The 15,022-nt window shown below is 34.8% G+C and overlaps 1 protein-coding gene across 5 annotated transcripts in view; it reads left to right on the top strand.

The window, feature by feature from the left end:
• Utrn (utrophin) overlaps positions 1-15,022 on the top strand; it is a 508,059-nt gene that overhangs the window by 440,804 nt on the left and 52,233 nt on the right. For all 5 annotated transcript variants that reach the window (XM_076858171.2, XM_076858170.2, XM_076858169.2 and 2 more), the window contains 3 exons: positions 3,346-3,547; positions 10,087-10,172; positions 14,151-14,308. In XM_076858171.2, coding sequence (XP_076714286.2) covers positions 3,346-3,547; positions 10,087-10,172; positions 14,151-14,308 — 446 coding nt within the window. The remainder of the gene's footprint in view (positions 1-3,345; positions 3,548-10,086; positions 10,173-14,150; positions 14,309-15,022) is intronic.

Below are 15,022 nucleotides of genomic sequence, written 5' to 3'. Positions count from 1 at the left end.
AATTGCAGATCTGTAGCTACTGTCCTTTATTAAGCATTTTCTTTGTCAGGCATCTTGGAGAATGAATTTTGCTACTGCTAGCCAGAGGTTTCTAATTGAAAACAATCTGAAGTGCCAAGAAATGAGGTAAAAATGACAATAAAAATTCCAGATGGTTCTTAGATTTTTTTTTCTGGCACCTTCTCTAACTCATGTGAAGCTCATGCAGATTATTCTTATAATCATTTTACCAATGATACATGTGAAGCCTAAAGGAAAGTATTGGCCTGTGGTCCCGACATGTATGTTTTATGTTAGAGTCTGTCTTTAAAAAAAAAAGGAAAGTTCTTCCCATTGAGTTGTTTCAGAAATTGTTGTAATCTCTATAGTTTTAAAGTAATTCTTTTTCATTGCAGATACATTTAAAAAACACGTAATTCTATGGTATCTAATCGGCTAACATCGACATATTTCATAAATGTTTTTAAAAATCTAAATTAATGGTTATTCAATAGTTAGAAATAGGTAAACACAAGGGAAGCTATTTGCTCATTTTGGTTAACTGTCAAAATATGCCATAGGTTTTGAGGAAAAAGTTTTCGCATCAGGCGAAGAGGAAGTGGTTGGTAAAGGTTTTTTGAAAAGTTCAACTGATATTATGTTTTTTTTTTAATTCTCAAAAGTGAAATATGGAGATAGTAGATAAATTTTAGAGAACAGTAATTTCCACAAGAAGACTTTAAATTAATGTGGGTTCTGTAATGTCTTATGACCGTATGTTTAGATTTGGAAGGGTCATTTTCTATAACTCAATAACATGCAATGAATAACTCAAAGTCGATTTTCAAAATGGAGAAGATTTCATCTTTGTTTGTCTGAGCCCCTCCACTTGGCTTTTGTGGGCAGCATGTGACTGTCCTGGAGCTCTGCATGTCCCCTTCATGGTGACCACATGCACCCCTGTGTAAGTGACATGTGCATGCCATTCCTTAGGACCTCCTAGACTTGCTTGAGTTCTTTTCTGTTCTCAAGTGATTCTACCCTCTGGAACTCTTTGCTTGCTTCCCATGGACCTCTTGAATATTATCTGTTTTTCACAGCTCTTTTCAAATCCCACCTCATTGGGATTTTTCAGTTGTCTTCCTATGAAGCATCCCTTATCCCAGACCTGAAATCCAAAATCTGAAACTGTTTGAGCACCCACATGATGGCACAAGTGGAAAATTCCATGCCTGACTTTTTGTGATGTGTCACAATCAAAATGCTAGTACACTGAAAGTCTTATATATTTTTTAATTGACTTTATTATTTTTTAAAATACATGACAACAGTGGAATACATTACAATCCTTATTTCACATATAGAGCACAATTTTTCATATCTCTGTATATAAAGTATGTTCACGTCAATTAAATAAAGTTACCTGCAGGCTATTTATGCAAGGTATATATGAAACAAGTAAATTTTGTATTTAGACTTGATATTGCATTATGTATATATAAATATTATACTATTCAAAACAAAAGAAAATCAAAACCCAAAATACTTTTGGTTCCAAGCATTTCTGAAAAGGGATACTCATCCTGCATTAGCTCTCTTTGAGGGTCATGTGTTCTTCTCTTAGGGTAGTTTTGTTCTTTTCATAAAGTTATCAGGAAGGCTTTGGGTTTCAGGGGCTCTGTGTGTACTCTAGATGCTCTCTAGCACTGGCCTTGCTCACTGTAGATGTTTTATACTTGAAGGGTAAGGATGAGAGCAAATAGATATGTGAAGAACAGTGTCCTCCTGAGAACCTCTGCAACTCTTCCTTGCTACAAGTTGGCAAGGTGCCAGAGCCTCATAGGAAGTAAGCTAGATTGGGGCCAGGCTGTGACAGCCCATTGATCAGGCTTGATTCAGGAGGCATTGGAGAATGATCGTATTCCTATAGAACCTGTTTTTTACCTGAGCCTCACCAGTGAACTCCGTATGTCATTATATATGTGTTAAAATATCTTTTTGACTTGAAAAATTGTGCTCTATGTGTGTAATGTGAAATGAATTGCATTCTGCCTCATATCTAACAAATTTGAATAAATAAATAATTTAATAAAAAAATAAAATAAAACAAAATACTCTTTTCAAGGACCCCATTAGTCTGGAAGTTTTATAGATTAGTTGAACAGTGGGTACCAACCTATAGTTAGATAAGAGCAAGAAGTTCTGGGATGCTGTTGCATAGTAGGGTGATTATAGATGGTAATAATGTACTGTACATTTTTGAAAAGCTAGAAGGATCTTGAATGTTTCAACATTAAGAAGTGATCCATATTTGAGGAAATAGGTACGTTCAACCTGACTTAAGCATCACAAAATGTATTCACATATCAAATGTCACATTGTACCCCATGTGTATTAGTGTCTATAATTTTTGTTCTTAATGTCAGTTTAAAAGTCAACTTTTAAAAGTCAAAGAATAGAATTGCTGTTTATTTCTTTAAAAATCAAAATTGACTTAACAGGATTAATTCTTTTTTATTAATTTTTAATTTATATTTTTATATTTATATATTAATTTTATTTATATATGACAGCAGAAAGCATTACAATTCTTAATTACACATATAGAGCGCAATTTTTCATATCTCTGGTTGTATACAAAGTATATTCACACCAATTCGTGTCTTCATATATGTACTTTGGATAATGATGTCCATCACATTCCACCATCATTTCTAACACCATGCCCACTCCCTCCCCCACCCACTGCCCTATGTAGAGTTTGTCTATTCCTCCCATGTGCCTCCTCCCTACCCCACATTGAATCAGCCTCCTTATGTCAGAGAAAACATTCGGCATTTGTTCTTTTTGGGATTGGCTAACTTCACTTAGCATTATCTTCTCTAACTCTATCCATTTACCTGCAAATGCCATGATTTCATTCTCTTTTATTGCTGAGTAATATTCCATTATGAATACAAACAACAATAAGTGTTAGCAAGAATGTGGGAAACAGGTACACTCATACATCACTGGTGAGACTGCAAATTAGTACAGGTAATATGGAAAGCACTATAGAGATTCCTTGGAAAATTGGGAATGGAACCACCATTTGACCCAGCTATCCCTCTCCTTGGTTTATATCCAAAGGACTTAAAAACAGCATACTATAGGGACACAGCCACATCAATGTTTATAGGAGCACAATTCACAATAGCTACACTATGGAACCAACCTAGATGCCCTTTAATAGATGAATGGATTAAAAAAAATGTGGATCAATTCTGAAATGGAAGAGTCTAGCTAAGTATTTGAGACTAGAAATGCTTTTGGATCAGTGTTGTCATGTGCAGTGACCAAATATAATCCTTTTTCTCACCTGATTAGTGGATCTCTTAGAGTTGAATACAACAAATGAAGTTTTCAAACAGCACAAGCTGAACCAAAATGATCAGCTCCTCAGCGTTCCAGATGTCATCAACTGTCTGACGACAACTTACGATGGACTTGAACAAATGCACAAGGACCTGGTCAACGTGCCCCTCTGTGTGGATATGTGTCTCAACTGGTTGCTCAATGTGTATGACACGTGAGTTTCTATTTTTTCATTAAATTACAATCATTGGATTAAATATGTTGATAACAGAAAGCATCTAATATTTAAAGATATTTTTAAAAGCATGCATTTTTTTTTACAAAGTACTTTCATAGTATTCATCTCAGTGGAAATATTTATTTTAGATGTTGAAAATAAATATCTTTCCAAATCACTGAACTCTTAGCAAACAATAGATGAAAAGGAATATGCAACTACTATTTGGAGATTTTGCTTCAGTTTACAAAGGCTGTCAAATCTGTAGTATTCTTTGTCAAGAAGCTAGAGAAATCAAAGCTAACCAAGTCTGATTTCCTGCTCCTCCTTCTTTAATGTCTTATATTATTTTCTTTTTTAAAAAGAAAAATCTTGTATTATTGTTATGAGCTAAAATAATTTATGAGCTCATAATAATCTGTTCTTCAGTCTTAGTGTGACATCTTAAGAGCAATTTGAATGGCAATGAACGCAATTTAAATTGTCTTTTGATATTAGCTTATTTATTGCCGGGGTGGTTATGTGTATATACGGTGTTTTAAATAATGTATTCTACGGGACTCTCTCTATCTGTAATTTAATTTGGTGCTCACTGTTACATAAAGAGCACTCTCAACTTCCTGCATAACTCATCTGCCATTAATTTGGCCCTTGTGATTATGGCAATGAATTCGTGAGCTAATCAGTTCTAGAAAGACTTGCTGTGGGCTGACATTTCTGAAACACTAGGAATTATTCATTCTTCTGGTAGGGGGTTAAAATATGCAAAGATGAAACAGGAAAATTAGGACTGTTGCCTGTCTTGGAATCTAAAAGTTATTGTCTCTTAACTAGCTGTAGGAAAATTTGTGTTCATCAGCTTTTGTTTAGAAAGAAGATAGATTATAGTTCATTACCCCATTTATTTAGCAGCTGATTGATTCTGTGTAAGAAATAAGTGATGGTGACAGAGGTTTATAAATGATTTATTTAAATTTTTATTTTTTATTAGAAAATTTTTTTTATCTTTCGGCATTCACAAATATTATAAAGTCTTTTTTTTTAAGTAATAAAATATCCATTGTGTGCTTAAGGGCTCTTAAGAAACTCACTGACACACGAGTCTCAGTTACCATAATGAATATGGGATTTACTACATCCCTGTCTGAGGTCTATGAATACTTTTCATTTTAATGCAAATTTTTATTCTCCTAGAGTAAAATATTCCCGTATATTAGTAAAATATTCCCATTAACCATCCTTAATTTTAATTTTAATTAACCATCCTTAATTTGCTCATCAATTTTTAAAAAAAAAAATCCTCAAGAGACTTTTTTTTATAGTAAATTCACTGAAATAGCTGGTCAATTAGGTGTTTTAACTGCACATGCTTATACTTAATTTTACATCCCAGGAACAATCCTAAATTCACAAAATACCGAGGAACTTCATTTAGCCCTATGGGGTATGGTTGTAGTGTATGTCTTTCACATTCTAAGGAAGAACCAGAGAAGAAATTGAAATTTTCCTGCAGCATTATCTGTGTCTCTGACATGCTACATTAGTTTTCTTTTTTTGTTTTTCTCAGATAGAGAAAAGTTTGTTTTAGAGAAAACACAAAGGAGAAGAAAGAACCAAAAGGCAAAGCTGACCTAACCCCCAGGACTCATACACAGGAGTGGGCAGGGAGCATGCTTCTGTAGCATTGAGGAACACACAGTCCATACAGCACCTGACCCCACTTTATTAGATTTCTAGGGCTTCCATAACTAAGTGGGATGGACTGGGCAGCTTAAATGGCAAAGTTTATTTCCTCCCAGTTCTAGAGGCTAGAAGTCTGAGATCAAAGAGACAGCAGGGTTTCCCCACCTACTCCTAGACCTCTCTTTTTGGTTTGTCAATGACTGTCCTCTCTGTGTTCATACTTGGTCTTTCTTCTATGCTATCTGCTCATCTCCTCTTCCTATAAGGATACCAGTCACAGGAATTCAGGACCCACCCTAATGACCTCATTGTAAGTTACTTAATCATTTAAAGACCCTATCTCCAAGTACACTCACCTGCTGAGATACTGGGAGTTTGGACTTAAGCATATAAATGTAGAGGGACACAGTTCAGTTCAACCCACGCGTGTGCTATTTTCACTGGACAGCCCAAGGGAATAGTGCCACTTATCTGGGCAGGAACCAGCATGTGAAATGTTGTGATTCATATTCTAGGGAGTTAAATGTTAGCTTAATTCCACCTCCCACCATCAAATGTGGACACATGGAAATACTATACTAAAGTGATGCTTTTTATTTAGGATAGTGTCTTGAGATTTCTCATTTTTCATTTTCAACAGAAAAAAATGTCTGCAGGACTTATTTCCCTTCCATGGCAAAGAAAGATGGGGTCAGATGGTGTCCATTTAGTCTAGCTTTCTCTCTTGGAGATTAGTACCATGGATTAATCTGAGGAAAAGAGCAGTTACTTTTTTGATGTTAATCTCATATGTGCGGAATTAATTGCCCAAGTTTCTCAATTAACTTTGATTTACTCATTTACATACATAATAGTTATTAACTTTTTTCAAGTTATAGTTCTTTTAAAGAAATATGATGGAATCTATGATCCATTAGAAGTCCATGAACCATAGAAATGATACTTTCATTCAGCGATTTTGATATCTGTTCATTGTAGTAGTCAGCTTCCCATCATTGTAACAGATACTTGAAATAACCAATTTATACATAAAAAAGGGTTCATTGGGGCTTATGGTTTTAAAAGGCTTCAATATATAATCAGTTGGCCCCATTGCTTTGAGTAAGGCATCAGATCATGCTGGTAATATATGGCAGAGCAAAATCACTCACCTCATGGCAAGGAGGACAGAGAGAAAGAGGAAGAGACCAGGCCCTACAATCCCCTTTAAAGCCATGTACCCAAGACCACGAGATCTCCCAATAGGTCCAGCTGAAAATTTCCACCACTTCACAATTGCACCCTACTGGGGACCAAGTCTCTAACACATGGGCCTTTGGGGGACATTCCAGTTATAAACTATATCCATTGACCATATATTTTTGACTGGCTTATTTTGTGATGTATCATGAAAGCAAAAAAGGCATTTTCAGCTTCAACTACCTCTTGAAATAATAAGTGGTATAAATATAGTGTAGATCATAGATTTCTCTTAAGAAGAAGGACTTTGAGGATCTTAGAGTCTGCCATCTTTATTTAACTGGTTGAAAAACTGGTAGGAGACCATTTATCCACAGCCACTTATTACAGATTTAATGATAACTATGGACTAATACTCAGATTTTTTGGTAATCAATTGATTATTCTTACCATCTTATAGTATCTAGGAAAAAAAGTACTTTATAAATAATTTCAAGTAAACTGTCTCTTTCAAGTTTTAAAGTGTACCCAACTGCTCCTAATATTCTGAATTTTATGAGAAAACAAAATTCATGTTCATCTGTTGTAGATGACAAGAATTCAGAGTTGGTTTTGGTTGCTATGTGATTTGGCAGCCACTTAACTTTGGCATCTCAGTTTCTCACATGAAAAATTGAGATAAAAATATCTGTTCAGTTTATCCCATAAAAGGTGACTGTGAAGGGCAAATGTACTAATATATGTAAAAAGGACTTTATCAGCCATAAAGATAAAAATGATTCCATTTATGAATTCAGTCTTACTCAGTCTTCATCTTCCCAGGTTAAAAAGTCTTGATTTAGCAATCTTCCTTCCAGATTTAATGGAAATCAAAAGCGTTTAAATCATGATTTAAAGCAATAGTCTGGAACACTTCGTTTAAAATATTTTTTTCTTTACAGAGAGTATTAGCCTCATTTGTTGTAGTGTCAAATCATTCCCTCCATCCCTTGCTGTTCCAGTATGGATATAATTTTAAAGATGTTTAACTTTCCAGTTAAACTAAATCAGAAGTTACTTATAAAAAGCCATCAAGAGGAACCGAATACTTAAATATTGGGCTGTATGACTCATTCATACATTTTATTGGCTCCCTATTGTCTCTTAATTTGGATATCTTATTTGACCTCAAAACCATCTATCCTGTGGCCCCATATAACCAGTATAACCTAATCAAACAGTTAATCCCAATACAAGTTCCTTCCCCACCCTAACCATCTTGCATCTGGTGATCCCACCCCTGCCTCTTCCCCTTGCTCAGACTTTTCCTGCTGCTCCCACCCCTGCCTCTTCCCCTTGCTCAGACTTTTCCTGCTGTACTCTACTTTTTTCTAATTGAGATAGTCCAGCTGTGTCCTATTGTCCCTGCCTGATTTTATACTTACTTTCTATATCCGAGGTCATGAGACTGATGACTAGTCAAACCGAAGTGATGTTGTATTTGAGTCTTCACTTCCATTTGCAAAGGCTGGCCTCCTATTTTCTCTACTTATTTCTTGTCTTACCTTCCTCAATAGTGTGTAAGCCCATCATGGGTAGGAATCAGGACTTCCTTGTTTTTTTCTTGGTCCCTGCAGTACATAGAACATACTGGGATCCAAGTAAGCCTTCTTAACCATTGATGGTGGAAGAATGAATGAATGATTGGCATTTTCAGTTGTCTTCCTGATGATGTTCCTTTCTCATCATGTCATGAAGGCCACATTAAAATGCATATCATTTTGATTATTTTTCCCTTAATGGATTGCTTTGTCTTCAGCCACATTCATGTACTAGTCTGAGATCATTCTATTATAGCCTTTTGTTACTTTCTGGGAGTCTATTGTCTGTGGTCAGAGAATAAAAACTTTCTGATTTTACAAAGGAAGAAAGCAGACATTGTGTATTTCATGTGATAATTAGGAAACTCTTAAAAATGTTAAGTAGAAACACAATTTATAGCATGGCTCAGTTTAGAGATTAATTTGAAAGTGATATTTTTTAATTGTGAGAAGTTGGAATGAGTATTTTAATTTAGAAATCTGCTACAGGGCTATATTTTTTTAAACATTTAAGTACTTATTATTTCAAAGGTCGATTCTGAATGTTATATATATATATATAAAATTAGGATTCAATAAACTCATTGGATATGACAATGGAATTATAAACCCCTAGGCTTTTGAGAGACTACTTTAAAAATTCATTTCTCCAATCTCTAATCATGCTTTCTTTTATAATTTATTTTATGATTTGTGTCATGGTTTACATATAGAAACTTACTTGAGTATGTACAATTTGAGAATGAAAAAAATATTAACTGAAATTATCAGTAAAATACCAACAAAGACAGGCATGGTGGCACATGCCTATAGTTACAGCTGCTCAACAGGCTGAGGCTGGAGGATCATGAATTTAAGGCCAGTCTGAGAAACTTAGTAAGACTGTTTCAAAAATAAAAAAAAAAAAATTAAAAGGGGTAGAGTTGTAGCTCAGTAGTTGAGCATTGGCTAGCATGCACAAGGCCCTGAGGTTCCATTCCCCGTACCACATAAATAAAAAACAAAACAAGCAAAAAAAGAAAAATCAAGATTTAAATTTAATTTGGAAATATGATTACTTAAAATTACAAATATTTATGTTTTTAATATATCAAAAGTTAGTAAATCTTAAGTATTCATATGATTCTGCAAACATTTATTTTCAGGTTTGAAGTATCTTACACTTGTACATTGAAAACATATCCTAAGAAAATCAACAATAAAAACCTGAAAACTGATCCCAAATCTGAAATAATAAATATAGCAAAACAAACAAACAAACAAAAAAACAAAAAAACTTCTTTCTGGGCTGTATATTATTCCATTGGAATGATTGTTACTTATTAGCTTTGGTGATTCTTTTCCCATCCCAACATCTAATACTTTGACCAACATTTGGTGAATGTCTTAGCCATTCTTTGATAAGTTTGGAAATAAAGACAACTCTCTGGTTTTAAAGATAATGTTTTTCTTCTAATCAACTTATAAGTGAAAGTGAAATGGTTTCTTATCTGCATACTGTGAAATAATTTCTTAGCTTTGATTAGTTAATGCAATCTATTAATTATAATTGGATTGTTTCACAAACACAGATTCCATACCTATCTGTTTAAGATCATTGACTATTAAAATTGCAATAGTCATTTATAAAGATGGCACTGAAAGAACCAAAGTAAATGAAGATAGCAAGTTCAAAGTTCTCAGTATGTTGTTGATTTTCTAGTCAGTTTTCTTAAATTTGTTTTTAGATATATCAGTGGCCCTTTCTTGCTATATTGTCACATGCATATTATCTGTAGATTTAGTGTTCTATTTTGATTCTTGTATTTATTATTACCAGATGTTAATCCAAAGCATTTATAAAAATGAAATCTTTTTAGCTTTATAATTATTGTTTTCATTTTGCTTTAATCTGTTCTTATTACATATGTTGTGTGAAAAGTTAAATCAAACACAGTTAAGATGTGTCATGAACTTAAGTTATTGGTTTAATATTAATTGTTCATAGTGAAAAGTTGACTCTTTAGTAGTTTACTCTCAAGAAAATAGATATTCAGGAATAATTAACATACAGTTTTAAATGCATCTAACATATTGAAATATTTATAATTTCAGGGGTCGGACTGGAAAAATTAGAGTGCAGAGTCTGAAGATTGGATTGATGTCTCTCTCCAAGGGTCTCTTAGAAGAAAAATACAGATGTATGTAAGATCTTTCATATGCCAACAGTGCTGTTAATAATAATGATTATAACAGTTTATGAGACTTAATTTACACTACTTGCTAGTAATAATAGCTCCATTTTTTAAACCCTTATCATTACATATGCCTGTTTGGACAACAGGTGACAGTGCAAAGAGATTTGGATTTGCATGCAGTGAAAGGCTGATGGTAGAACCCCAAGGTGGAGGAGTCTTGATGGAATGAGGGCCAGTCACAAATTTTTATCTAATTTAACCCTTAATTTCCCCATGAAGGTAGACATTGTTATTTCCATTTTCAAGGTGAGACAATAAATGGTGACACGTTGAGATCTAGTCAGAGGCTGCAGAGCTAGTACGTTGTGGGGCAAGAATTACATATGATATTATTTTTACTTCAAAGTCCAAGCCTTTTCTATTTGTATGTAATTCCCAAGGTTTGGGGGAGAAAAAGAATATTAAGATAATCTAAAACATCTAAGAACACAAAAAAAATGATCCTAAATAATTATATTTTATAGTTGTGGCAAAATAAAAGGTGGTAAATGTTTTAGATTTCATTATGTTTGTTTATAGTCACCAAATAAATCAGCAGTGTCCCTTTAGCTGTCAGTTAGTGAAAGACATCGGGGCATTGCAAAGGGCATATGCTCAGGAATAGGGACACCTCCCTCTAGCTCTCTACTGATTAGGGGCCAAATGTCATTGAGCAGGTTACTTGATTCCTTGAGTACTGCCAGCGAAGAGATGACATCACTCCCATTTTACAGTCCAGGACGCTGAAAGAGGATTTTCTTCAACTGAAAAATGAAGCTAATAATTCCTTCTTGAACAGAAATTAGAGATAATATGCTAAAAAATTCCTCAAAATAGCATTTGTTGAACAAATTGTAGCAATTGCTGCAAAATGTCTTAATTTAATTTTGTCAATAAAAAGTGAGTAACTTGATCCTGCCACGTGTATTCTCAGATGATTCTATATAGATGAATGTATGTATTTGGAGGGGAAAGTGAGAGCTATTTCATGAATGGAGACATACCAAAATATAAAAGGAGAGGTTAGGGGGTGTAGGTCAGTGGTAGAGCATGTGCTTAGCATGCGCAAGGCCCTGGATTCAAACTCCAGTGCCAAACAAACAAACAAACAAAATCCACAATAAAAACCCAAGAGGATGTTTGATCACAGGTCCTGACAACATAGCTTCAAGAATGTCAATGGAAAGAGATGTGGATTTGTATGAAAAGAAAAGCTGATGTTAGGATCAGGTTGAGGGGGCATGATGGAGAGAAAGCCTACAAAGCTATGCAGAAACGTGCTTTACATAAAGCTTTGGTTTTGTGGCACTTTATCCAGAACTGAGTCGTTACCATCATAATCATAAAAAAATATATTTTTATTTTAAATATTTATTTTTTTAGATGTAGGTGGACACACAATATCTCTATTTCATTTTCTTTTTAATGTGGTGCTGAGGATTGAACCCTGTACCTCACCCATGCTAGGTGAGCACTCTACCACTGAGCCACATATACTTTTTTTTTAATATTTATTTCTTTTAGTTGTACAGAGTGCCTTTATTTTTATGTATTTATTTTTATGTGGTGCTGAGAATCGAACCCAGAGCCTTACACGCACCAGGTGAGCGCTCTACTGCTGAGCCACAACCCCAGTCCCCCCACATATAATTTTGAAAGCCAAAAATGTTATCATTTCTGTAATGATTGGGAGAGGAATATGTTAATGAAAGCATCGATGTTCCAAAATTAGAAAGGTTTTTTTTTTTTTTTAATCATCTGTGACTTGGGGTTTTAATGTGCTCCTGAAAGAATTAGGGTTCTCTAAAAGTAAGAGTTACAATGCCGAACTTCAAAATGAATGCAAATTCAACCTCAAAGCTTACATTTTCTATAATTCAGCATTAAATGTTCAGATTTTGGCAAGGGATGCAGAAAGCCCTGCAATGAAAATTTCTGCTATTTTATATAATTCATGATGTGTGCCATTTTAGGACTTAATTAAATAAGAAATCTCATGGGTTGCCATCTTTAAATCTTTACTGGGATATTGAGTCTCTGGAAATGTTCTGAGGTTTTGTTTTGCCTTTCTATGTTGAGATTCTTAGCAACTCTGATTCCAGTTTTGATTTCCCCAGTGAAATCAGAACATCTTCTTCTTATTATTTCCTTTAAAAGAATTAATATTCAAGGCAATTTGCTCTTTAAACTCAGTGACAGAGGCGCCACTCGGGGTCAATTGTTATCTGTCTGAACATCGATTTTGCAGTGGCCAAAGTCTGTGTCTTCACCCCATGACACCTCCCTGTCTCTCAATATCTTCCTGAGAATATCCCTGGAGTAGGTTCTAGCTGTCCCCCTTCCTCCCTGCTTGTAACTGAGTTTCTTCTCAAGCTCATCAAAGGCACGTGCATAGAGCATCCTTTTGAATGGCCATTTACATTTTTTCTGTGCTGATTTATTGGAATTTGGGGCTTTAAATCGTGACTTTCTTCTTTGGACCCATCCCTACATCCTGATCGTAATGTTAAAAATGTGAACTTTTACAAGAATTTAGAACAATATCATGGCGTTTAAGGACACTTTTCTCTTTACGCTTTGTGAGGAGTCTCTCCTTCACAGTAGCATTGCAGCATAGCTCTCTGCCTGAAAAGATGAGAGTTGGGCATGGTTGATCTTGCTAGAAAAGTGCACTCTAAAGATTATGACACATGTGCACCACCTCTGGATTTACTGATAAGCCTCTTCCCAGGAATGGGTTTACAAGAAGCATCATAAGAAGACTCCTCAAGAAATATTTTCTGTATCTGATAGTCTTATTTTTAAATAATGAAAAGAAACAAGTGGCACTCTAAGCAAATCTAAGTAAATAAATGGTAATAAAAATTAAATTTATCTTAATTGAATTTGCTTTTCCTATGTATGCTTGTAATTAAAGCCATATTTCATTATAATTACTGTGTCAATACCACTGAGCTTGCTTCAGTTGTTGTTTGAAAAATTCACTGTTGTCAGTGTTAGATTTACCATCATTTCTCTTTAAGACTGATATATGTTGATCTGATAGTTAGGAGATATTGTTTAAAAATGATTTTTTGAAATCCAATAAATATTTACTCAGATTTCTTCTCTTTATAAAAAATTTCACAAGAAGAGCATTTAGAGTTTGTGTGCTTTTGAATTTTTAGAGCTTGAAAATTCCTTCCAAAAAGTATTAATTTCTATAATAAAGCAGATTGTTGTTGTTTGATATTTCTCTGTATCCCCAAAGTAACTTATCTTAGTAAGTTACTTACTTTATTAAGTTGTTAACTTTATTCTGGGGAATATTGTAAAAATTTTCATTTTTAAAACATTGCATTTAGTAAACAAAAGGTAATCTAGTGCTTGAAAGAAGAGTTTTAATTTATTGATTTAAGAAAGTTAGAAAACAAATCAGTGCTTTTGTTTTGTAAATAGAAAACCTGAAAAAAGTTCAAGAATACACAATGTTTTTAGTCTTTTAAATTTGAAAAAGAAATATTTATTTACATGAAATAAAATGAACATAATTTTTATAGCCAGTAAGAAAGAGACTGACCTAAAAAGAGAAAGCGCACCTATTTATATCTTTTCTCAAGGGAAACCATTAGTGAAACCATAAAATTAACCCATGTGTATTTATTGTGATATTTAAAAAGGAAATTTGTATTAATTGATCTATTTGTGTGCAGTTGTCTCCTGGATTCTAATGATCTTATATTCTACATGTCTTGAATGAGGAACTAGTCTGCAGACACCCACGATATTAAGATCATCAGAATTCAGGAGACAATTAATCTGATTCATGTCCTCCTGGATATTTTGTTTTTAATCTACACAGTTCTGTCCAGATTACCCAGGATATACTTTAAGCAAAAAAAAAAAAAAAAAAAAAAAAAAAGGGGCAGATGGACATTAACCCTGTGTCTTTCCCCCTTATAGATCTCTTCAAGGAGGTGGCAGGGCCAACAGAGACCTGTGACCAGCGGCAGCTGGGCCTGTTACTTCACGATGCCATCCAGATCCCTCGGCAGCTGGGGGAGGTCGCCGCTTTTGGAGGCAGTAACATTGAGCCCAGTGTCCGCAGCTGCTTCCAGCAGGTAAAGCTGAGGCTCCTTAGTATGCATGAGGCGTCAGGGGAGGACTTCAAGGACACTCCAAGAAGTAGAATGGGGTTTGGACTGGAGCTGAGAGATAGAAGAGTTGGGGTATTGTCCCAATGAATTAATATTTTATTTCTAAAGGCACGTTTAACTCAAAGAATAGGGATGCTTGCAAAGACACCGCCTCCTTTTTTTCTTTATGAAGTATTAATCGGATTGCTACATTTGGCCCTGCCTTTGCCCTGGCCTCACCTCCTGTCACTCACCCCCTGTGCTTTCCAGCCAGGATGATTTAGTTTCTTGATTCCTGCCTTTAGGCAGTGTTTGGAGTGCTCTTCCTTTCCCTCCACCTGCAAGCCCTGTTGTCCTCACTTGTCCTATTCCATTTTTAGGTGTGACCTTAACTCTGGAATCCTCTGAAAATCCTCCTCTGACCTCTTCCGATGAGACTAACTTTTGCTACTTTTCACCTTAACCTCCTCTACCTCTTCCTTCTCATGCTCCTCACAGTTAAAATTTCATGCTGAACTACAGGAATCAGTTGTTTCATGTTTGCTTCTTCCGTACGCACCTAAGTTCCAAGAGGATAAGAACAGCGCCTGTTTATTGTTATATCCTAAGTCTCAGGCTGTTTTAATAAAATGCCACAAGCTGGGGTGGGGTGGCTTATAAACAACATAAATTTATTTCTTAGTTCTGGAGGCTGGGAAG

This window comes from Callospermophilus lateralis, chromosome 6 (assembly GCF_048772815.1).
Source record: "Callospermophilus lateralis isolate mCalLat2 chromosome 6, mCalLat2.hap1, whole genome shotgun sequence".
Taxonomy (NCBI): domain Eukaryota; kingdom Metazoa; phylum Chordata; class Mammalia; order Rodentia; family Sciuridae; genus Callospermophilus; species Callospermophilus lateralis.
Note: the sequence above shows the minus strand (reverse complement) of the source record. Positions and strands in the feature narration are given on the sequence as shown.